Source organism: Acyrthosiphon pisum, chromosome A1 (assembly GCF_005508785.2).
Source record: "Acyrthosiphon pisum isolate AL4f chromosome A1, pea_aphid_22Mar2018_4r6ur, whole genome shotgun sequence".
Lineage (NCBI taxonomy): Eukaryota > Metazoa > Arthropoda > Insecta > Hemiptera > Aphididae > Acyrthosiphon > Acyrthosiphon pisum.
Genome location: NC_042494.1, coordinates 44,259,636 through 44,286,127, shown reverse-complemented (window position 1 = coordinate 44,286,127; position 26,492 = coordinate 44,259,636). Strand labels below are relative to the sequence as shown.

The 26,492-nt window shown below is 29.1% G+C and overlaps 2 protein-coding genes across 3 annotated transcripts in view; one reads left to right on the top strand and one right to left on the bottom strand.

Moving 5' to 3' along the window:
* Window positions 1–621: 621 nt before the first annotated feature.
* Window positions 622–11,158, bottom strand: LOC100165479 (isoleucine--tRNA ligase, cytoplasmic). Its single transcript, XM_008182556.2, has 20 exons — window positions 10,899–11,158; window positions 8,969–9,125; window positions 8,547–8,697; window positions 8,291–8,479; window positions 7,941–8,215; window positions 7,648–7,863; window positions 7,391–7,581; window positions 7,124–7,324; window positions 6,413–6,610; window positions 6,184–6,322; window positions 5,232–5,405; window positions 4,774–5,165; window positions 4,586–4,688; window positions 4,302–4,517; window positions 4,034–4,231; window positions 3,701–3,964; window positions 2,773–2,843; window positions 2,583–2,703; window positions 1,195–1,364; window positions 622–861 (listed from the first exon to the last, which is right to left on the bottom strand). Exons 1-20 carry the CDS (start codon window positions 11,015–11,017, stop codon window positions 690–692), a joined length of 3,717 nt encoding a protein of 1,238 aa, XP_008180778.1. The 5' UTR covers window positions 11,018–11,158; the 3' UTR covers window positions 622–689.
* A 272-nt stretch (window positions 11,159–11,430) lies between these two features.
* Window positions 11,431–26,492, top strand: part of LOC100162707 — a 32,282-nt gene continuing 17,220 nt past the window's right edge. The window contains exons 1-3 of one of the 2 annotated variants that reach the window (XM_029487109.1): window positions 11,431–11,686; window positions 14,012–14,131; window positions 15,083–15,226. In XM_029487109.1, the coding sequence (XP_029342969.1) occupies window positions 15,142–15,226 (85 nt within the window). In that variant the 5' untranslated portion in view covers window positions 11,431–11,686; window positions 14,012–14,131; window positions 15,083–15,141. The remainder of the gene's footprint in view (window positions 11,687–14,011; window positions 14,132–15,082; window positions 15,227–26,492) is intronic. The other variant, XM_029487108.1, reaches the window with a different exon arrangement.

Here is a 26,492-nt window from a genome sequence, read left to right as displayed (position 1 = left end):
AATAATAGGGGTCTATCAATTAACATAGGTATACAAATTGATATACACAAATAGTTCACATTTTGAAAAAAAAATAATACAGCTGTTCGTCCAAATCTTTGGGTTATTTTGGATAATATTTCACAAATAATAATATGTGCCTATAAAATTGGGAAATATTATAGGAAAGAGCGCAGACGGTTTGTCAGTCAGCCTATATTATAATAATATATTTAAATCACAGCAAAATAACTAAGATCGTTATTCTTTGTTTAAATATCTATTCCATCCAAATTTGAACTTAAAATAGCAAAAAAAAAAAAGGTAATTTAGGCAGTAAGTAGTATAAATATCAATATGTATCGTAATATACGTACAATTTAATTCAATGATTATAATCATATTAAATATATGACTCATATTCTTATAATAAATATAATAATGTTTTCTAAGAATCTTACCTATAAATCACGGAACCCTTTTAAATCCCATAGATGTATACTATAAATACTTTAACTTACCCAGATTTTACAACTATTTTATTGTATTTTTTTTTTTTTATTTAAATGTATATAGGAATATACACCCATTTATATAGGAATTATGAGGACGAATGCATAAAATAAAATATACTCAATTAAATTGTTTTTAAATCATAGTTAAGAGTATATTGATATTAAAAAAGAATGATCACATTTAAAGATATTTAATTATTTCAATTGTGTGATGATAACATCATTTTCTTGTATTAGTTTGATTTGGTTTATTTTCAGGTTGAAAATACGTGCAATCTTAGGTTTTAACTTGATTAAATCATTTTTATCGTCTCCTTCATGAAGCAACACTGTTCCAGATTCTGAGCCAAACTTGACATTTATAAACCTAAATAAATATAAATGTTAAATAATTGGTTACACTAGTTAAATTACATTTAAGATCTAAGCAATTAAAAGCAAATAAAATACAATACAATTTTAAATAATTCTTTGGTTCAAAACAATTAAATACATTTTTCAAAACTTAGCAATCTAGAGAAACAACAGATTACTCTAAAGGGATAAAGGGGAATTTCAACTCATAAATTCATACTTTACATAAGACCATTATAAAGTTTCTAGCATCACAGGAAGTACACCAAAAAACATTACATTTTTTTCGATACACATATTTTTTTTCGTTTCTCAGATATAACTATTAATGTAAAAAATTACTTACTGTGTAATTGGTGATTTTGTTTGATGAACCTCAACAGCATCAAAAACATTATTCTTCTGAACTATAATTGTTTCATCCTTAATATTTTTAAGTAAATTGTTGTCCAATATTTTTCCATCAGCAGATTTTATTATAATATCAATCCCAAATAAGCCAAAAGAATTTTGTACCTGTAACATATTTTTAAACAAATATATTACTTTATTATGTTTCTTATAATAAGTAAAATATTCAAACAAATTTTAAAATATTGCCATAAAATTAGGGAACTTTTTTTATTCAAGTGTAAATTACATTCGGTTTTTTGAAAGTAAACGGTATGTATACAAAGTAATTAATTTTTAAACAATAGAAATAATGGTGAACATGTGGTAAACTATTTCATTATTTTTGAATGCATACCGTGGTGGCTCACCACAAATACAGATTATACTTCCCTACAGGGTAGTAGTTGACCACATAGTTATGAGCAGGGCTGGGATTTATATGCAACAGCATGTTTTTTTTGCTACTTCTGATTATTGATTTTGTCAGTAATGTCCACAAATCATCTCATAATGAGATAAATGGTGGTATTTTTATTTTGCATGTTTTTGCATATTTTGAATAAAATGAATATTATTGCATATATTGAATAAAATTAATATTATTGCATATTTTGATTATAAGAATGTAAAAAATGCACGTTTTATAGTATATTTCATAAAACTTGGTTTTTTGTCAAATATAAATTTTATTTCATGTAACACACACGTAGTTAAGACAAACAGCATAGCATTGATGTATTTTAATAAATAAATATTTTTTTGTAACTATATTTTAAAGTTTATCTTATAAAAAATTAAATGCATATTTTGGTATATAAAATGCATATTTTACAATTTTTTATTGCATATAAATCCTAGCCCTGGTTATGAGTGTGCGTTACTCAAGATCAGGGGTTCGCAACCATTTTTAAATCAAGCAATAAATGTATACAACTCTTCTAATTTTTTTCTGATAGGTTAATCAAACTAAGTATGATAGATATGTTCAAAAAACTGCAGTTTACAGTAAAACTTTATACTATACAACACTATAGAATGTAAATGCGTTGCACAATATTGTACATAAGAAAATTATTTAAGGAATATTGGTAAACACGGTTTACTAGCCGACCCCTATTCGTGATAATAAACATTAACAGTAGTTTAAATAATAATAGAGTATAAATCATAAATACTACCAATAAAGTTGAATTGATAGATTTATTTAAACGTATATTATTTCATCAAATTATCTAAGGACTATTAAACAAATTAATTTATAGGCAACCATTTATAAATATTAAAAGTATGCTAGTGACATTATTATCAGATACTTATAAGTTTACTTCAAAAAATACTTACCTCTTTGGTCAGATTATTAACATCTAGTACATTTTTACCAACAGGATTTTCAAGAAGAACTGTAACTGAATTTGAAGCCCCATACCTAGGAGTTACTCCATGGAGTTCTACATTAACAAACCTAAAAACAAATAAATGATTTAAATATTTTTTCCATAGAAATGCTAATGAATTATTATAAAATATTTACTTGCAAACTGGTAATAGATTTTGATCGCTGTTTTCTTTTGTTAAAGCAATTTTTAAATTGGATCCTTTAAGCTTAAAAAAAATATATAATTATTAATTTATATTCAGTATATTCATTGTTTACGCTAAGAGGTACCAATAAATTTCAGTTTGATGATTTTGTATTGAAATGGGGTTTTCAAATATTGAAAGGTGGTGTTGAAATACATATTCTATAAACATTTAAAATTTTTTACCCTTTTAGTACACACTTGCATAGTACAACTTACTTTCTTTTAAATGATAACCTATTTTTATTTTAAATTCGGATAGTTATTTTTTTACATAAAAATTTATTTTCTAATTACAAAATTGACAAAGTTATTTCCGTATGCAATATGCATAGTCTATTTGTTTGTCACGTAAATTGACAATGCATACCAGCATTAGAATAATAAGTTAAAATTTAATTTATGTACAATCAGTGTTCTAACTATGTTCAATTTATATTTGAAAATCAAAATTATATCTTTGATATTTTTAAATAACTAATTGTAGACACGTAAGACATAAATCAAAACTAATATTAGTTTTCACAATAATATCGGAGATATTATTTCTATTTTCAAGTATAAGTTTAACATTGTTACAACACTGATTATACATAAATTAAAATTTCAACTTATTACTTTAACTTTGTCAATATTGTAACCAGAAAAGAACTTATTATACTAATAAAATTTAAAAAAAAAATTGAGGTAGCCATTTAAAAAAATCAAGTTGTACTGCACATGCGCGTTCCAAAATGGTTCAAAAGTTTAAATGTTCTCATTTTCACAAAATATATATTTCAATATTCCCTTTCATTTCCTCGAAAATTTAAAGTATGGTGCTGATTATTATAATTTGTATAAGTATATATATTGTTTGTATATAATATAATTTATTACTGTCTGAGTTTCTTCAATTATCACGTTTCCTACTGCTGACCCATCAATAAAAGGAACTTTTAAAACGTTAATTATAAAATCTTTAAATTCCTTAGCTACTCTGGATAAATCGCCTTCAGGACTTATGTTATAATAAACTGTTATTGAATCTGTAGGCACTAGATGAGCCTTTTTTCGCAGTTTTTGAATTCTATTGATAATTTCACGAGCAGTTCCTTCATCCAACATATTTTGGTCTGGAGTTACATTTAATAAAACCAAAATCTGTAATCGATACAGAAAGTCATTAATAGGCGAAATGTTTTATTAATTATTATAATTTTATTTATTTACATCATTATCTAATTGTGCTTCATATTTTTTAGCCATTTCTTCCGCTTCTGGCCCAGTAAAGTCATATAATATTCTAAATTCAGTAGCATCTAGTTCATATTCAAGGACTTTGAGAAATGGTTTCTTATCATCATCATTTCCTTCAGCTACAGCAGAAACTTCATTTTGCCATGCTTGAAGTTGTTCGTTTGTTAATTCCTAAATAAAAATCATGTTTATAAAATATATAGAGCACATAAGTAAAGTTAAATAGATTCTACTATCATACTCGAATTGCTGCTGTAACTCTTTTGAAATCCGACTTCAATCTAGAACCTAATGTTTTATGATCCGGTTCTGCTCGAAGTTTAACATATCTACTCTTGTTTTTTGTGAAAGTAATAGTTTTCACATTTAATTCCTTTTCGATGTAATTACGAAACTCTTTGATGTTCTCAATAATTTTAGGATCATCAGCAATGATTTTTAAATCCGGAAGAGGATACTAATAGAAATTAAATTACAATTTTAGAATTTTATATAAAATATAATTAAGTCTTAATTAATAATTACTTTGACTGGTATTGTCTTTCGATCTCTCATTACTCTGCCCATCTCAATAATATTTTGCATATTAGAAACACTTTGTTCAATATTTTTATCAATCAAATGTTCTCTATATAGAATAAAATAATGAATATAGAATATATTTTCTTATTGAAAAATAAAATATTTGGTTTTAATAAAATGAAATTACTTACTGAACTATAGGTACCATATGGAAATGTACACTACGTTCCTTAAGATTTTCGATTTTCTTTAAATTTTGATACATTAATTCACATATAAATGGTGTATATGGGGCCATTAAGCAAACCATTGTCATTAAGACATGATACAACGTATCTAAAGATTGTTGCCATTCTGCATGACCACATTCACCCTTGAGTCTTTGACGATTTAATCGAACATACCAGTTAGTCAACACATCAATGAATTTCACAAGTCTTGGAGCAACTGTATAAAGACGATATGCTGCCATTTCTCGGCGTATGAATGCAATCAATGATTGTGTCCAAGATGTTATCCACCGATCCATTTTATTTTCACTAGGTGCTGAATAATAGTTTTTATTTGGCTTGTACATATTTCCCTATTGGTTAAAAACAGTTAATTTAATTATTATAAAAATATTTATTATTTAAAATAAACTACTTACGGAAGAATCTCGAATGTTTTGTATGAAAAATCGATAGGCATTGTACCAAGGTAAAAATAAGTCCTTCAATATTTCTTTAACTCCGTCTTCTTTGAATCTTAAGTTTTCTGCTCTTACCACAGGTGAATTAATTAGATATAAACGTAATGCATCAGCTCCAAATTTGTTGACAACCTAAATAGTTAATATGAATAATTGATTTTCAAATGATGTAATAATTGTTTAGCAATTTACTAGCCTAACTAAAATTTCTTAACACACTACTACACAGTTAAAAATGTTTAAAGTCTATCACATTTTTAACATTAGTATATAATAATATAAATTAAATAATCCTGATATAAAGAAACCTTTATCAATATTACAATTAAGAATAAATATATGATAAAAATTTTAAGCCCGTAAATAAATATTATAATATATATGTATGGAATAAAAATCTAGAAGTTTAAAATTAATAATGGTGAATAATTAACTGAATTTATTATAGGGATTTTAAGTGATCTTATACAATAAATTGTTTGTTCTGCGTGTAATACAACAGTATGCTAGACTCGGTTTCAATTCATTTTTAAGTTTGTATTATTTTTAATGAATTCGTTTATTTTAAGGACTTAAGAAGAAAAAATTAAAATAAGCGTTAAAGTTAAATTCAGGTAAACTTCAAATCTGTTATAAAATGTCAATCCTATAATTAGATGCATTGGTATGTAGAATATAGAATATAGAAGCACCAACTACTAGCCATCCTTTTAAACTAAATTATAGTTAAAAATGTTCTTATTTCAACAACAATTTTCAGTCTATAACATATTGTACTGAATTTACTATCATAAAGAAGTTCACATCATTATAAAATACAAAGAACAAAAGCTCAGTGCAAATTTAATTTCTCAATTCTCATTACAATCATAACTTAAAATACTATATAAATAATTGTTAATGAATATACCTCCATTGGATCTGGGTAATTCTTTTTACGTTTGGACATTTTTTGTCCATCAGAAGCAAGTACTAAACCATTTGCTATGAGATTCTTGAATGGTGGTTTATTAAATAATGCTGTTGATATTACCAATAATGTATAAAACCTAAAAAAAATTAAGTTAATTTATAACTACATACTGCTTTATTTGTATGCACTGAGTTTTAAATAAAAATGTTTGACTGGTGTCTATTACCATCCTCTGGTCTGATCTATTCCTTCAGCAATAAAATCTGCTGGGAAATTTTCAGAAAATTCTTTTCGGTTTTCAAATGGATAATGTTGTTGTGCATAGGGCATAGAACCCGATTCGAACCAACAATCAAATACTTCAGTAATTCGACGCAATGGCGGGAAACCTGGTCTAGCTGATGGAATCGTCAATTTATCAACTCTAAAATAATGATAAGTATTATAAGTCTATAGAAAAAATAACATATTTTATTAGCTAAGAATATTTAGATACTTATGACAAGTTACATAAAAAATTGATTCATTTAATGGTTTACCAAAGCATGTTTAAGGGACCATAAGTTAATAGTATATATATTGATTCATTTAATTTTAGTGTTGGGGGCCTGGGTGTGGTTCTAAGGTTGGCCTCAGTCACTAACGTGTAATGAGGTCAAGCATTGGCCGACGTCGGTAGTTCTTGGATGGGTGACTACGCGAGTTTTTAGTGACAAATCCTTGGCCCACAAACACGTATTCCTAAACCAAATGTAACTAACCCCCCTACAAAATGCTAATGGCCATAGTTGCTGATACTTAAGACCAATGAAAAAAAAAAAATCATCTTTATCTTAAGTGATTGTTTATGCAACTCAGCATAAAAATTATTAATATAAAATACATTGAAAATGCTGTAACATTTAAAAATCAAATTGAAAATCAAAACAAAAATTACGTTTCTCGGTGAAGATCATCTACAAGAACTCCTGTCATCTTATGTAACTGTTCAATACTACTTATGCAAACAACTTCTTTCCCATCCTCAGAGACCCAAAGTGGAATAGGAGTGCCCCAGTAACGATTACGACTGATTGCCCAATCTCTGGCATCTTTTAACCAGTTTCCAAAACGTTTTTCCTTAACAAAATTTGGTACCCTAAAATGTAAAAAATAATTCATATAATCATAATAATACATTATGAACTAATGAACAATTTATTACCAATATGTAGCACTATTGCATGCTAAGAGATCTTGACTCATATGTTGCACCCGTACAAACCATGATGGTACAGCTTTATAAATAAGTGGAGTTTCAGATCGCCAGCAAAATGGATAACTATGTTTAACTGAAGAAGAACTTACAAGCCTTCCTGCTTCTTTTAGATATTTTATAATGTTTTTATCAGCATCCTACAAAAAAAAAAATGTTTAGTCACACACTCATACTCAAAATAGTTTGTTAAATTTAAAAATTACTTTAACATATTGGCCTTGAAAATCACTGACAGGAAGTACAAATTTACCGCTTTCATCAACGGGACAAATTATATCCTGATCTCTAGTAATTACTCCAGCAGCTAAGCACACTCTATAATCATCTTCTCCAAAATATGGGGCTTGATGAACTATACCAGTACCAGATTCAGCAGATACATACCCATCAGTTAATACAATAAAAGCAGTATCTTGACACTGTAATTATATTATATTAATAAATTATCAATATTATGATTAATAATTAATAACCACTTGTGTTAACTAAAATTTACTTGTTTGAAATATGGAAAAAGAGGTTTGTATTTTAAACCTTTCAATTTTTCTCCTGGAAATTTGTCTAAGATAGTATAATTTTCTTTTTTCTTAAATAAAGTATCTAATCGAGCTTCCATTAGAATAAATATATTTTCATCTAAATCTTTTACTTTCACATACATCAATGTAGGATTTACACACAATGCCAGATTACTTGGTAAAGTCCAAGGTGTAGTTGTCCATGCAACCAGAGAAACTGAAGGATCATTTTCAAGAGTAAAACTAACAATAACTAAAATGAAAAAAAAAAAGATATAAAATATTAATACATTTAAATACACGGATAGTTATCATATTTATTATTAACCTGCAGGATCTACAACTTCCTTGTAATTCTGACCAGATTCAAAGTTGGATAAAGGTGTACTACAAGCTGTTGAAAATGGCATAACTTTAACACCACGGTACACCATACCTTTATTCCAAAGCTCACTGAATACCCACCATACACTTTCCATAAACCATGGATACAATGTTTTATAATCATTTTTAAAATCTAAAAATTAAAAAATTAAATTAAATCCAGTTTTAAGCATATAGGTACCATATTATAATTATAATACCAATCCATCGTCCTAATCTAGTGACAATAGTCTCCCAATCACTAGCATAACGCATAACAATTTTTCTACATTCTGCATTATATTTATCAATACCCATTTTAGCAACATCTTCTGGTCCTTTTATTTCTAAAAGCTTATCAATTTCAAATTCCTGAAAACAATTAAAAAATTATGGATTTACTAAATTTAAATGTTCAATTTGACAATTTATTTAAAATGATAAGTAATTATTTGGTATAAAATTTGAAATTAATTTAAAAATAATATCTTAATCATAATTTAACATTATAAATGAAAATATTTTTAGTACCAACCAAACAAGCATGTTATTAGGTAATTATTAAATAAACTTGAAATTGTTAAACCCATGTAAGGTTAATTGTTATAATTTTTATCTAAAAGTATATTGCATTATAACGTACCACTGGCAAACCATGTGTATCCCATCCAAACCGGCGTTCAACATGATGACCAGTTTGATGTGCATACCGAGTAACCACATCTTTGATTGCACCAGCTAATATGTGACCATAATGAGGAAGTCCAGTGGCAAATGGTGGTCCATCATAAAAGGAAAACCTAGTATAAAAATATAAATACATTTTAATTGTAATATTATTTGTATTCATTCATTTAAACATGCAATCTCAATAGAATATTTTTAAGTTCAGTTATATAGGTTGGTGGGAACATAACATGAAAACAATGCAGCTAATAATTTGATTGAAAGAAGAATAAATTATACGATATACCTACTTCTCTTAAATAACAAAGAAGCTGTGTAACATAATATTATTATTTAAGTATAAATTAATATTTCTAGTGTAACAAATAATTAATGTATCAATTGGTAAAATCATTTGCAGATTGTATTTTTCTAGAACCCAGGTGAAGTGTAAAAAGTAATAAGCTAAGTAATAGGTACACACAATGTATGTCTATAGGTACTTTGTATGGGTAACATTATGAAAGTGAATAAAACAAATTAATTGATTATTTATACCTGTATTATAGTCCACTATCCAGTGCCAAAAAATTTCTGTTAAGGTCCCACATACTGCAGCGGTAATGGCAAAATGAATCCAGCATAGGCGTGTGCACGGGTAGGGCTGATAGGGCTTTAGCCCTACCTGAGATTTTTTTATACGTGGGTACCTTACGAAGACATGATTAAAAGTAGGTATAACCCTTTTAGTTTTTAAACGTTTGTGTTTACCTGAGAGACATAGCAATTTATTTAAAATTGAACACTCATTATTTCAAAAAGTGTAATTGTTTTTGAAAATATTTTTTTTCACTGGTACCTAGTTTCGAATCGTTTACAAAACAACTTTGTTAATAAAAAATTTTATTTTTTATTTTTTAAAATTTTTTTTTGACAACAGAGTTTTAGTTTCATATTCCAAAGTAGAATATTTTTTTAAGTATTTCGATACATAAAAATCGAATTTAGTGCGAGTAGTCTATGCGTTATAAGTATTTAAAGTTTAGATGAGCGGAGTTGAGTGGTATGGCCGTACGGACATGCCCCGCGAAATGTATATCCACTACTTCGCTCATCTAAATTTTAATATTTATATCTCATAAACTAATAGCCCTAAAGTTGATTTACCATGAATAATTTATAATAATAAATAAATACCTATTAATGTTAATTGACAATTTTTATATATTATATGTTATATTTTAAACGTTTTTGAATAAATTGTTTTATTAGATTATATTTGGTTAAAATTTAAATCAATATTGATGAATTTTGTAAGTACCTATGTATGAAATAATGAAAACTGATTGTTTACATTTTCCAGTAACCAACAAAAGGGTCACATAAAAGTTTGTAGTGAAAATGTCTATAATTTTTTTTCTTGTGTGACCATATGACTAGGTGGGTGATCAGATTGAATTTAGCCATACCTGACTTGGAGGTCAGCGCACGCCTATTGAATCCAGACAAAATTCTACAGCCACTGCCAAGATAAAAGAATTTTACCACCATCGCTGCAGTTTGTTTCAACTTTTAGTTAAGTTAAACAAAAATAATAAAAGAATTTGTCCAAAAAGCGTCTTACGTAACAAGTTTTTTTCAACAATACTTGTAGCATAATATAGAATAATCAGCTAAATACCTATTTCTTTCAACGACTTAAGATTGCGTCTCCAATAATTGATGACCTATCCCTTTTTATTTATTGTAAATATATTTTAATATTAACTATGGTATAAGCATGTGTTAGTTTGTATTTAAATGATACAGACTGATAGATTTGTTAATTTAATATTATTCCAAGTATTGTTAGTAGTTGGTAGTGTTTAATAATATTGTTGAATAGTATACAACTATACAACTATTACCTGGGTTTTCCTTTAGATTGTCTAAGACATTCATGAAACACGTCGGTTTCTTTCCAAAACTCTAATATTTTTTCTTCTTCCTTTGGAAAATTCAAGTACTCCGCGACAGGTTCTACCATTATTTCGAGAATTCGGCGATCAATGAGTAGTAATAGTTGACAAAATCAAGTTGTTAACTATTCAAATTTCAAAGTGTTTTCTAATTCCACACGGTGAACAGGAACACGCCAACAAGCCGGAGACCACGATTTTCTAGTTTTCTACGATAAATAATTGTGATAACTGATAAATACTATCGAATATAATAATAATATTATCATCTGTGGTGTGTATCAGTATCCGAGTGGTACTATTGTAGAGTGGATAAATTAAACGATGGAAAACGCTATTAGTCCGTGTGCGCCACAGCTAATATTATATAAAATTGTTTATACCTACTTTACATAATATTTTCTAATGTACACAGCAGTCAGCCTCAGCAAGTGGTGTATTTAAGGGGGGGGGGGGGGTCATTGGCTTGAGTTGAGTATTTTTTTTTTTAAGTCTAAAAAGGCTTAAAACGCATTTACGTAATACAATGAATAAGGTAAGAAACTAAGAACGTTAGACGTTTAGTTTTTAGAATTTTGTTTGGACTTATAAGTAATCAAAAAGACACGGCTGAATGGATTGTCGTTACTATCAGTTCATAGAAATATTGATTTATCCGCGGAAGAAGTCATAGACGAATTGTCCAAAACATCTAGAAAACTAGATTTTGTCTTGTAAAATAAAAATAAAAAAAGCAGGTAAGTGGATGTCTTACTCAAGTACTTTTCAAAAGTATTCTTTACAGGACTGAATATTAAATTTATTCGCGGTCTACTAACTAACCAAATTGATTCCCCGTCTTTGCTATCCCAAATAAATTTTAAAGTCCCTTCGCATACATCTCGTTCTCAAAAGACCTTCCATATTTCTAGCGCCAACACAAATTATTAACAAAACGAGCCTCTACGACATATGATGTCAATTGCTAATGAGGACCGCTCATTTGATGTTTAGTTCGTTTTAATTTCCTGTGTAAAATATTGTCAAAATATACTGTTATATAAACTGTATAACTGTTATAATTTAATACCTATACTATCTAATGTAATATGTACTTCTGTTTCGAATTAGTTACGTAGTATTTGTAATGTATTTAAATGTCCACTATTGTCTACAATTGAACTGTTATTTTGACCGTGTGACTCTGTCTGTTCACACATTAATATGCTTACACACTATACTATATTATATACACTATACTATACTATATTACTATATCTCATACTGCGTATAGCATACAGATAGGGGTTCACAACAATTTTATAATATTATTAAATCAATAACTCGCAGTGTAATATAGGTAATCCATAGGCTATTAACAATAACTATTAAAATATAACAGTATAGATACCTAATTATAGTATAACCATCTCATTTTGATGTAGGTGTTTATAAAAAAATACAGGTAATAATTATAATTATAAAATATGAAAAAATACTAAAAACCAATTTTTACTATGGGGGCCCCCTTATAAATCGGGGGTCCCAAAGTTTTACTTTGCTGACTTACCCGCTAGTTGTTGCGCCACTGCTTTAAACTCAAATTTTTTTCTTTTTCTTATATTTATTAAATTTCTTCTAAGAATTGTGCCATTTTCTAGTTGCACTGAATAAGATCTTGAACTTTTGAGTTTTTCTACTACTACTCCTTTCTCTCAAAACTTGTTTTTATAACTTTGTATATAAATTTTATCACCCACATTAAATTGGATTTCTGTTTTAGAAGAGTTTTTATGAAAATAGTTTTTTTGTTTTTGTTTATTTTTTATCATTTGTTCATAAGCATTTATATTCAACTTTGCTGATACTTCATCAATAAAAGTTGGTAGTTAACTGCGCAATTTTCTGTTCATTAACAATTGTGCAGCTGAAAAATCTAAATTAGCTACATTACTATTTCTGTAATTTAAAAGATAAAGATCTATGTCATGACCCTCTTCTTGTAATATTTTTTTAGCTATGCCCACTCCTTTTTCAGCAAGTCCATTGCTTTGTGTATAGTGTGGGCTTGCTGTATTTACCTCAAATTCCCAATCATTAGCAAATTTTAGAAATTCCCTACTACCAAATGGCATATTATCAGCTATTATTTCCATAGGAATACCAAATTTACTAAATAACGGTTTTAACTTAGATATTATTGTTGACGTATCCTTATGTCTTATTTCAATTATTTCCAACCACCTAGAATAATAATCAACAACTATTAAATAATTAGAACTTTTGTATTCTGCTATATCCAAACCAATTTTTATAAACGGTGCTTTAGATATCTCATGGTTTATTAACGTTTGTTTAATTTGATTTCTCTTAAACTTTTGACATAAACTACAAACTTCAGCAAAATTAAATATATCTGAGTTGATACCAGGCCAGTAAAATATCGATTTCGCTAAAATTTTTTGTTTATGTGCACTTAGATGTGTCTCATGTAACAAAGTTAGTATTGTTTTTCTAAATTTTTTTCGGTATAACTATTTTATTATCTAAATACACTAGATTATCTTGTACCTACTGTTATGTCATATCGGAGTTTAAAAAAAAAAATGTTTAATTTCACCAGTTATATTCCTATTTATGCTTTTTGGCCACCCATTTTTATAGTATTTAAGTACTAAAGATAACACCTCATCATTCAGGGTTTCCCTTTGGTATAATTTAAATTTTTTAGCAGACATTAATAATTCTGGTTTTATTTGTACTGTATGGACCACATCAGTCATTTCACTATCACCCACAGGAGTTTTATGTACTAAATTCCTTGATAAGAGATCAGCAATAAATAGTTTTGGTCCAGGGACATACCTATTCTAATAAAAATGTGTATGGTAAAGTTTTAATTTTTAACCTTCTTAGACGATTATTTTTTATATTATCTATTGGTTTTTTTAATAATGAAACTAAAGGCAAATGATCATTATTTATTATTATTTTATTTCCATAAACGTAGTTATAAAATTTTGAAAGTGCATATGTTATTGATAATAGTTCTTTTTCAATTTGAGCATAATTTATTTCTGTAGATGTTAAAGACCTGGGCGCAAAAGCTACTGGTTTTTTATCTTGCAACAAACAACATCCCACCACATTTTGAAAGCTATCACACTGTACTGTAATTTGCTTATTCATATCAAGATTATTTAGTAAGTCTTAAATTTTTCTAATATATCTGTGTGTTTATTTGTCCACTGCCATAATACATTTTTTTTAATAATTCCCTAAATGGTGAGCTTAATTCTGACAAATTTGGTATGAACTGTCTAAGATAATGTATTACTCCCAATATTTATTGTAATTCTTTCTTGTTAGTAGGTATTTTAAGTTCCTTAATTGCAGTGATGCGGTTATCATCTGGTTTCATACCATCTATAGAAAACAAAAATCCTAAATACTTAACTTCACACTGATAAAATTGTATTTTATTTGCATTAAACTTAATATTATATTTTTTTGCCCTTTCAAGAACTTTTATCACAGTCTAAATATTTATTAATAAAATTGTGCATATGTATTTTTAATATTTTTCAACTGCTGTAGTATAAACATATTAGGGGCCGTGTATTATATTTTCATGCTTTTTGACCAGATAACAAATAAAAATGTATTGTTACATATTATGTACATTTTTATATAGGTATATTATTTTCATGATTTTTTCGTAATTGGTCATAATTCGAACTAAATGCTTATAAAAAAAAATTGTGACCGTATTTATATATTTTTCAACTGCTATTGTAAGAATTTATTAAGAGCCTCACATTAAATTACAAGCTTGTTGACTCAACGAATAAAATTAATAATTAATAAAAAATTAATGACACTAAATAGCTGTAATAACTAATTAGTGGTTTTCCGTAGGTTGGCAAAAAAAGACAATAGGGTGGGGGGATATAACTCCTAACCTGCCCCCCCCCCCCCCTGAGCATGCCACGCTGGTCAAACTGTTATGTTCGGTAGTGAACAATTTGTAAAATTTAACTTAAAACGACTTTAAATTTATCTTATTTAATTAATACCTACTTTGTATCTGATTTAAACAATAATTGCTTGAGTACTAAATAATATATATATTAAATTTTTGCAATTTATTTTAGGTATGATAATAATAGATTAAACAGTTCTAGGATGTTGACTGTTCCACTTATTAGATGTGATGATGAAGTATTCAATAGAGTTATCAAACAAGAATTTATTGATAATACAGACCATACAGATGAGAATCAATTATTACAAACGCGGTAAGAATTGTAAATACATCATTGCATAATATGAAATTTAATTATATTAACCTAACTGATAAACAAATATACTTAACAATTCATTGGACAGAAAATATAATAGAAAAGAAGCATTCCAATGATAAATTCCTCCTCTCGTTAGTATCAGATATTATTAATTATTTAGGTTAAACTTTGGTTAAACGATTGTTTAAGAGGTCATGGCACCAATGTCTCTCTGTATGTCAAACTGTGATGTTTGGTAGTGAACAATTCGTTAAATTTAACTTAATATGACTATAAATCGTATTAACTGATTTGTAACCGCAGATCATAGTAAATTAATTAATTTATTGAGTTAGAAGTTACTTGAAATGATAGAATGATAAGTTAATTAATTAATTTATTTATTTGCAACTAAAAAATGGTATATTATGTAGGTAATTTTTTTAAATGTGTTTGCTCATCGCTTTCAAAAAATGCTTGTGTCTATCATGAGGTATACTTAAGAAGTAATATAGGTGCAAATTTAAAGTAAAATTAAAGGCTAATATTCAAGGTGATTCTTTTATCATTGAATACTCATTATTTCAAAAATGATTTTGAAAATATTCAAAGTTTAAAGTTGTTAACAAAACAGCGTTATTATTAAAAAATTACATTTTCAAATATTTTATAAGTTTTTTACTTTTTTGAATGACAACATAGAGTTTTAATTTAATATTCCAAAGCACAATATTTGTCCAAGTATTTCAAAAAATATAAATCAAATTTAGGACGAGTAGATTATGACTTATAAGTATTTAAAGTTTAGACGTTTAGGCAATCTGAGTAAAACTCTGAACGTTGGTGTTAGAATAAAAACATCTATTACAAAATTAAAATATGAACATATTTGAGATTTCAAGACAGTGAGTTTTTTTTAAAAATGTAAACTTTGAAAAGTTAAAGGTATTTTTACCCTAGAACTGAGCCATTTATACTGAGACTGTAAATGCATTTTGTCTATATCATACATGTGTAAGACATACAATGCATGCGGGTGTGATGTCCTCTTAAAAATCGAGTTTATTCAAATCAAGATTGGTTAAATTTTGAATGTTGCGCTGACGTCTGTACCTTGATGATATTAGTTATTCAGAAAAGGTTTTCTATTGTGAGTTTTCCGTAGATATAGCTCTGTGCATGAGGTTTTTATCAATAATAAGACGAGTTTGGTTCATAAAGCTTAAATACTTATTACCTATATTTAAAATAGTACTTAACTGTCTTAGAAAATGGCTGATACAGGTGAGTTCACTCGTGTTGTTAGTTACTGTCAAACCATATGCTCCATGTGTCATTTTAATAATAAGTAATAATTTGGTCGAGTCGAAAGTGTTGAGTGTGTATATTTTTTATTGGTCAATCATACAGTGTGTATACAAAAGTTACAAGACCTATTATAAAATTGAAGGATAAGATTATCCAGAATATTTTTTATGCTAAGAAGTACGTTCCAAGCGTTTTAGAACTGTACATTTTTTGTAAATTTAAAATTGATGATAACTTGTTTAAAAACTAAAATTTCAATAAAAGTCTCCAAGATGATGTCCGTCAAGTCGGAACTGGAATGTTATGCTACGACTAAAGAAACAGTACCAACAATTTGCTATGGATTTGGTAGATTTTGCTAGTGCATTTTTCGATTTTGCTAGAAATCCTGTATTCCTTTGGGGAGGAATCAAATTTATTTTCAGCACCGGCACATAGTTCGATTCCAAAAAAAAACTATGCCAAATTATTCAGCCGAATTGGCTAGATTTTGCTAGGGAACCAAAACTTCGCAAAAAATACACAAAGGTGACCCTTGTGAACTTGGCAGTGCAATATTAGCAGACATCAATCCAACTAATTTTTTGGTTGAACGTTGGATAACTTACAAAATGTGTTGGACATTATTTCCAACAGAAGGCCAATTTAAAATTTTCTGTTTCACTTGTCCATGTCCAATTGTTGGACACTTTTAGACAACTTTCAGAATTTTTTGTACTTAATTTCCACCGAAGGGCCAATTTCCAATTTTGAATTTGTTGGACGATCCTAGAAGAAAAAAAAGCTAAAATCTTAAAAACCTAAATAGGAAAAAAATCACTTGGACAATTTTCAGAATTTGTTGAAAGTTATTTCACCGGGGAGAAATTTATACTTGTTGGTACATGTTTTTTGTTCTACACAGGTCCATCTCTCTTTGTTGAACACTGTTAGACAGTTTTCAGAATTTTTTGAGTTGTTTTCACCGTGAGGCTAATATCCAATTTTGCGCAGACAATTTTTTATTATAAATCAACTTTATTCAACTGATTTTTTTTTCCTATTAATGTTTTAAGATTTTATTTTTTCTACAGTGGTTTTTTTTTAATTTACCTAAACTTTTTTATTGAAATTAGTTTTTTGTTATATATAATTTTTCATTCAACTTTTTTTTTCTTAATTTTTTTTTTTATTCAACTGCTTTTTTTTATCCTGTTTAGGTTTTTTAGATTTTAGTTTTTTTTCTACTAGTTTTTTTAATTTTACCAACCTTTATTTATTACATTTTATTTAATATTACTTTTTATTCAGCTGCATTTTTATCCTTTTTGATTTTTTTATTCCATTAACATATTTTTTTTATTTAACTAGGCTTCTTTTCTTAATTTTAGATTTTTTATTAAATAATTTTTTTATTCTACTATATTTAGGTTTTTTAGATTTTCGCTTTTTTTCTTCTAGGATTTTTAATTTAACTAACCTTTTTTTTTATTGAAATTACATTTTATTTAATATCAATTTGTATTCAGCTTTTTTTTATAACCTTTTTAGATTTTTACCCTATTAGGATTTTTTTAGTTGGATATTTCCCTCACCCCATGAAGTTTAGTCCGACAAATACTTAAAGTTGTCTTACAGTATCCGACAAACAGTTGCGCTGCTGGCGTGAACTTGACAGCGCAAAATTGGAAATTGGCTCCCCGTTGGAAATAATGTCCAACAAATTTTGTAAGTTGTCCAACAATCATAAGAAAATTTGTTGGATTGATTGGATTGACTAATGTTGCGCTGCCAAGTTCACAAGGGTCATCTTTGTGAGTATTTTGCTAAGTTTTGGTTCCTCAGCAAAATCCAAAAATGCACTAGCAAAATTAAGCAAATTTAGCTAAATAATTTGACATGATTTTTTTTGGGATCGGACATTGTTGCGGTGCACCGACAAAGATGGCACCGGCATGTTAGCTTGTGAATTTACAATGTTTTGGGGCACTAGCAAAATCTAAAAGTGTTAGTCAAAATCTAGCAAATTGTTGGTATTGCAGGTTCTATATTCATAGCATAAGATGGCGTTGCTAAGTTGACGGACATTCCAAGATGCCCGATTAAATAATCTTTTTGGATATTAGCTTTATCAAACATCCTTGTAAGATAGGAATATTAACATTTTCTATTTCCAATGTACCATTTGGTTTAGTCTAAAGTCACTCCAGTGGAATATTATTTTGAATTAGCTTAAGTGGGCTATTTAAGATAGACTTCCTCACAGTTTTGATGTGAAACATCTAATGGTCACCATTAGATGTTTCACCATTATAAATGGTGCGGTACGGGAGTGACGCCGACTGTGGCTTGGTGACGCGTGTGTTTTCTTATTACCACGGCAACCGTTACAAATAATTACATCGGAAATCTATGTATATTAAAATGAACGTATGCCTGTGTGTCCATATTACCATAGCAACCACCCCGGTTATTATTTGGTACAGAGATAGATTAGATCTCTGGCCAGAAGATAAGCTAATTTAAAAAGGGAGAGGGCCAACCCCGGGAGGTGATGAAATATGGATTTCAAGATTTCTGTTGGAAATTTTTGTTTATAAATGGTTGTTATAGGTTTTGAAGCTATTCTTATAATAACTAGGTTGCCGGACAACGAAATACACGGCATCATTATCGGTTACCGGTGTGTATTGTAAATATACACACTAAAAATAAACAAAAATAAAAACCATTTATACCATTAGATTCTTGAGACAGTATACCTGATCGCCTATAACATATTTGAAAACGTTATCTCAGTTAACAGGAATTATTTTAAAACTTAATAGTTATCCTATTTTTTTCAACCAATTTAAGTTAAAAGTTAAACTTACAACTAACATTTAGCTTGAGCTGTTTTTTATGCTGTTTTTTTTTTAAGTAAATCAATGGCTATATGGCTTGAAATAATAAAAAGTAAATATTTATGCAATATGTATCCTCAATAATAATTTATTATACATATAATTATATCTAAGTATATAAAAATGAATGTTTGTCTGCCTGTGTGTTTGTCCTTTGGTTACCATACGTTTTGAAGCTGTTATAATAATAATTATTAGTTGTTGGGGTAAGAAGTGCACTGGATCAGCACAATTTTAATATCTATGCATTGAACAAATTAAATATTTTGTCAAAATATTTATGTTAAAATACCAAACAAATTATACATCTACATAATTATAAAAAAACATCTTATTACAATCTACATAATATTAATTTCTGAAATCATTGTTATTTTTAGACCTAAATGTGAATTTGAAGAGGAAATAAACACAAGTGATACCAAAATAAAAATTGAAAAGGATTTGAAAGACTGTTATGTGTTCGAAGGATCAGTAAAAAATGAATGCCACTATTCGGAATTAAGTATTCATATGAATTCTAAGATTCAAACCAGTAAAAGAAAAAAAAGGTTTTTTTGTGACAATTGTAAAAAGTCATATTCTACTAAATCAGATTTAATTACACACATTTTGTGTTGTACAGAATCAAAGCTTTATAAATCTGTTATTTGTTATAAAGGGATTTCTCAAACAGATTTAAAAAAGAATAAAAATACATATACAATACTGGATTAAAGTCTTATAAATGTGATATCTGTGACAAAGTTTTTTCTCAAGTAGAGAATTTAAAAACGCATAAAAGAACACATACTGGAGATAAGCTATATGAATGTGATATCTGTGACAAATGGTTTTCTCAAGCAGGGAATTTAAAAAAGCATAAAAGAACACATACTGGAGAGAATCTATATAAATGTGATATCTGTGATAAAAGTTGTACTACACAAGCAAATTTGACAACGCATTCGAGAACACGTCATACTGGAGCAAAGCCTTATAAATGTAATATCTGTGATAAAAGGTTTTCTAAATCAGGGAATTTAAAAATTCATAAAAGGACACATTCTGAAACTAAGCCTTATAAATGTAATATCTGTGACAAACGGTTTTGTCAAGCAGGAAATTTAAAAGTCCATACGAGAACACATACTAAAGTTAAGCCTTATACATGTGATATCTGTGATAACGGGTATTCTCATTCAACAAGCTTAAAAATCCATATGAGAACACATACTGGAGAGAGACCGTATGTGTGTGGTATCTGTAATAAAGGATTTTCTCAGACATCAAGCTTAAAAAACCATAAGAGAACACATACTGGAGATAAGCCGTATACATGTGATATCTGTGATAACGGGTTTTCCTATGCAACGAGTTTAAAATTCCATATGAGAACACATACTGGAGATAAGCCGTATACATGTGATATCTGTGATAACGGGTTTTCCTATGCATCAAGTTTAAAAATCCATATGAGAACACATACTGGAGATAAGCCGTATAAATGTGATATCTGTGATAAAAGGTTTTCTCAAGCATCAAATTTTAAAAGGCATAAAAGAACACATACTGAAGATAAGCCCTATAAATGTAATACCTGAGATAAACGGTTTTCTCAAGCAGGAAATTTAAAAGTCCATACGAAAACACATACCGGAGTAATGCCCTATAAATATCCGAGTTATAAAAGGTTTTCACAAGCAGCAAATTTTATGTCATAAAAGAACATATACTGGAGATAATCCGTATACATGTGATATCTGTGATAGAAGTTATTCTACAAAATCAAATTTAACAACGCATTTGAGAACACATACTAAAGTAATGCTATTCAACTGTGACATCTGCAATAATAGGTTTTCTTCAATATCAAGTTTAAAAATCCATGGAAAGAAATACACCATTGAAAGGCCTTAAAATGCACATTTTTGTCAGGTATTGTTAAAATCATAAACTAATCATTTTTTATAAATTATAAAAAACAAATTTAATTACCATCATGCTCTCATAAATACGGTAATAGAACCCAGCGACACCCAGCACTTATCATTCTCACAAGTGGTTAAAGGTAATAAATCAAAAAAGCTAAATCTAAGCCACATAAATGACCCGCCCTCCGACCAACCATTAACAAGCCAACTAACAACATTCATTTCTGAATTCAAAACTCTAATTTCCCCTCTCATAACACTTCTCACATCTCTAATTATCAAACTAAGTTCCAAAAATGGAAACTAAACTCAACCTAAAAGTACTCACGTGGAATGCAAATGGTATAACCCATCATAAACTAGAATTTCAAGCTATCCTAATTGAACATAATATAGATATAGCCATGATTTCTGAATCACACCTAACCCCAACCAAAAACATTAAATTCCTTGGATACAAAGAGTACCAAAGTAACCACCCGTACAACTCGGGTCACGCTGTCTCGGTAATACTAGTAAGAAATAGCTTAATTCACTCGCCATTTCCTCAATTCAGTGAAACCTATCTTCAAGCATCCAGCATACTTGTATCCCTAAATAAATATCCAATCTGATATTCTCATCTACCAACTGCCCTACTGGTCTGAAAATTACCTCAGATAACTTTAATAACTTCTTTAAAACACTAGGGAAATATTTTATCGTCGCTGGCGATCTCAATGCGAAACACTCGTCGTGGGGCTGTTTTGCAACCAACACTGGGGGAAGACCCCTCCTTCGTGCAATAGATAATTCAAACATAAAGATTCTACCTCCCCCTCTGCCCACATATTGACCCTCCCACCAGAATAGGCGCCCTGTTATCCTCGATATCTTCATAGCAAAAGTCCCAAGTAACTATAATCTTAACGTCTCCAATATAAATGATCCATCATCCGACCATTCACCAATCATTCTCGAATTCAAATCGCCTCCTTCAAATAATCTTGTAAAAAAACCCCAATTACCTGGAAAAATCGATTAGCCCATTTTCCAAACAACCATTGAAACCCGCACTCAGCTCAATCCCTCTCTAAAATCAAACGAAGACATTGATGCTACAATCCTTAAGCTCACAACTGATATACATGAATGCTTACAATTAGCAACAACTCCCAGCTCATCACACACTACCAATTACCCTCTCCCGAATCATATCAAATACCTCATTCGCGAAAAACGTAAAGCAAGATCTCGCTGGCAAAGTCACAAGTACCCGCCCGATAAACTTATTTATAATCAACTAAAAAACAAATTGAGTAAAGCACTTCTTCAACTCAGCTCTTCCACCTATAATAAATATATCCAAAATCTAACATCGCAAAACTCCTCACTCTGGAAGGCAACAAAAAAAATTTTTAAAATTCAATCAACTCCTTCTCCTTTGCGCAATGAAGACAACCCCGTGGGCTATTTCGGATATAGATAAAGCAAATTTATTCGGCAAATATTTATCAAAAATCTTTACAACCCATGATATAATTTTAAATAACAACCAAAATCTGATAATTTAATCAATCATTGAACGCTGCTTTACCCGTTTCTCTTCCAGCAAAACCTACTAGTCCCGGCGAAATCGACTTTATAATAAAAAAAACTCCATAAAAAAAAAGCTCCGGGTTATGATCAGATTTCAAATCTAACTGCCAAAAACTTACTTCCGCCAAAAACCTCTTACCTCCCTATCAGCCTTCTTCCAACTTCATCCAAAGTGTTCGAAAAGATCCTACTAAAAATGCTTCTCCCTTTGGCTACCGAAACAAAAAGTATTCCAGATACGCAATTTAGCTTCAAGCCAAACCATTCCACCATTCACCAATTGCATCGCGTAGTTGATACCATTTCCTTGTCTTTAGAAAAAAAACAATATTGTGCAGCCACTTTTCTGGATGTATCTCAAGTGTTTGACAGGGTCTGGCACGATGGTCTCCTGTTTGAACTAATAAAATTTCTTCCGGCGCCTTACTTTCTACTAATTAAGTCCTACCTGAGCGACCGAACCTTCGTTGTACGCCAGAATTCGAGCTATTCGAACTATTTTAATATTTTAGCCGGAGTTCCCCAAGGCAGCGACATCGCTCCCTTCCTATACAACGTATTTACTCATGACATACCTAAAACATCATTTACCGAACTCGGTACCTACGCTGATGATACTGCAATCGTGGTTTTTCACGAAAATCCTGCTACAGCTTCCAAAATGATTCAAAGTCACCTTAATATAATCCATCAATGGACAAAGCGTTGGAAAATCAAAATAAATTAATCTAAGTCTTCATTCATTACATTTGCGCTAAAAAGAGAAACATGCCCACAAGTTACAATGAACAATATTTCAATCCCTGTTTGCTCCGAGGTAAAATACTTAGGCCTTTTATTAAATAGTAAACTAACTTGGAATTCCCATATTAAAAACAAACGTAAAGCCCTAAACGCCCGTCTTCATTTATTAAGGCCTCTCCTGCGATCTAAAATGAACATAAATAACAAATTATTAATTTATAAGTCCCTACTTAAACCACTATGGACATACGGTATCCAGTTATGGGTAACCGTAAAACCCTCCAACACCAAAAAATTTCAAGCCTTTCAATCCATCTGCCTCTGCCTACTTTCCTCTGCACCCTGGTACATAACGAACAATAATCTTCACAAAGATCTTAAAGTACAAACTTTAAATCAAATTGCTAAAATGTACTATGCTAGATTCCACAATAAACTTCAGTCACATACAAACCCCTTGATGAATAACTATCAACAAAAACCCTACCCGATAACTCTCAACGAAGGTTAAAAAGAAAATGGTGCAGTGACCTTTTGTCCTGAAAAAAAAACCCAAATTAACCGACAGTAAATAAATTATCACGTGCTGGGTGTTACCACTGAGTAATTCCCCAAAATCATATTATTCATTGTTGTTTGTTGTATCCTTTATCCCATCTAATTAATGTGCATATTTGTTGTATAGAATGTAGATTGTTTTTTTACTCAATAAAAAAAAAAAAAAAATTACCATCATCACTATAATTTTAACCGATAAATTAATTTATATTGTGTTCCTCTGCTAATTTACAATTATCATGCATTTTTCTTTTCACTAGCTGTTATACCATTTAATTTAGGAATTTACAAATTGTATTTAGATATGTTTAATGTTATATTTAAGTTCAATTATATGTATAATATTTTAATATTAAGATATCTACTAATAATATTCAATAAAATATGCTTAAATATGGAGAATTTAATTTAATAAACCTATCATATAGGTATAAGGATAAACTTATCCTTATAAAACTGGAAAATAATCACTTCAACTAACCGTGTCTCTGTACATTTGCTGTCGATTGTATCTCCACATTTAGGGGTAAATGACTACAATGTTTGTGTTTATTATGACCTTAAAGAAACATTGTATGGTTAAAATAAAAACAATGATATTACGTAATAAAAATTCCACGTAAAACGTCTTCTAAACGTTATATTTTTGTTCATGAACATAGTAATACACCTATATTTCCTATATGTTACGCCGTGACACAGATAATGATATTTTTTAAAGAAACCTGACGAGTTCACCATTTGCGAACACTTATCATGCATATAGCATATTTTAGTTATTCACCACATTGCTTGTTGGGACGCTTTTAAAATTATGTGGCCCGGATAGTTAATATGAGTACACATCAGTAATAATATCATTGGCTAAGAAGCCGAAATTTGCTTGCCTATTTTCGCAGAAATCGTTTATGAATCCATCGGGTAATGTAAGACAATATATCAAATTTGTATACATTCATATTATGATATAAAGTATTTGGTTGGTTATTGATAATCCAACAGAGCTCGTGTCAGAAACACCCGAGCTGAAACGTAAATATGAGTATATGACTTAATTTTGGTAAGCACATAAATGTAAGAACGTTATTAAAAATTATTAATAAACATTTAAAATGCAATTATAGATACGTAAAAAATCACTCATATCAAATATTGTGGACTTACAAAGAAAATTACAAAAATATAAAATACATACATATAAGAATAGGTTAAGCGACTTAGGTTAGGTCTTATACCTATACGTGTTTCTTTTTAATAAATTTTGTTTGTAATACATTTGTATAAATTATAAACTAATACATTTAAGTTCCGCAAGATAAAAATATATTCTACTTTTGTAGTTGAGCGAATATTAATTTTTGACACAAGTCCAACCGATGATAAGCTACTTGAAAATTACCAAAACACACTTTCCCAATATTAATCAATTCAATGAATTGCCTGCAGCACTTGACTTTTTGTTGCGTACTGATGAGTTTTCACAATAGATATTTTGATCATTTATGACTGAAGTGTTCAAATCATTTGTTCCGATCAATTATCAAAGTTCTAAACTAAAATATCAATGTATGGTTAAAATAAAAACAGCGATATTACGTACTAAAAATTCCACGTAAAACACGTCTTCTAAACGTAATATTTTTGTTCATGAACACAGTAATGCACCTATATTGTCTATATGTTACGCCGTGACACAGGTTATAATATTTTTTAAATAAACCTGGCAGGATCACCATTTGCGAACACTTATCATATATTAATAGCATATTTTAGTTATTATAGCACATTGTTTGTTGGGACGCTTTTAAAATTATGTGGCCCGGATAGTTAATATAAGTACACATTAGTAATAATATCAATGGCTAAGAAGCCAAAATTTGCTTGCCTATTTTCGCAGAAATCGTTTATGAATCTATCGGGTAATGTAAGACAATATAATATAAAATTTGTATACATTCATATTATGATATAAATTATTTGGTTGGTTATTAATAATCAGACAAAATAGCTATTCAAATAGCATTCCATATGGAATGTAGAATGATAGCGATGTAACACATTAGATAGTCCACACCCATTTTCGATCAAACGTTCTACGACACTCCCCAAACGTTTACACGGTAATATATGAGCAACGAGCGCATTATATAGACCAAACGTTCCGTATGACTGATACTCATTAATACTAGAGGAGATAATATTTTCATACCCATATTATAAGAGCTATTATTCAAAACCAAATCAGTAGCAGTACTGGGGGTGGGCTTTTGGGCTCAAGCAACTTAAGAGGGATGTCTG

Coding starts and splice junctions, on each gene's coding strand:
- LOC100165479 (XM_008182556.2), bottom strand. CDS start 11,017: ATGGTAGAACCTGTCGCGGAGTACTTGAATTTTCCAAAGGAAGAAGAA. Junction 4,689..4,773: donor CATATGGTACCTATAGTTCA/GTAAGTAATTTC, acceptor TATTCTATATAG/AGAACATTTGATTGATAAAA. Junction 1,365..2,582: donor TTAATAATCTGACCAAAGAG/GTAAGTATTTTT, acceptor AATATGTTACAG/GTACAAAATTCTTTTGGCTT.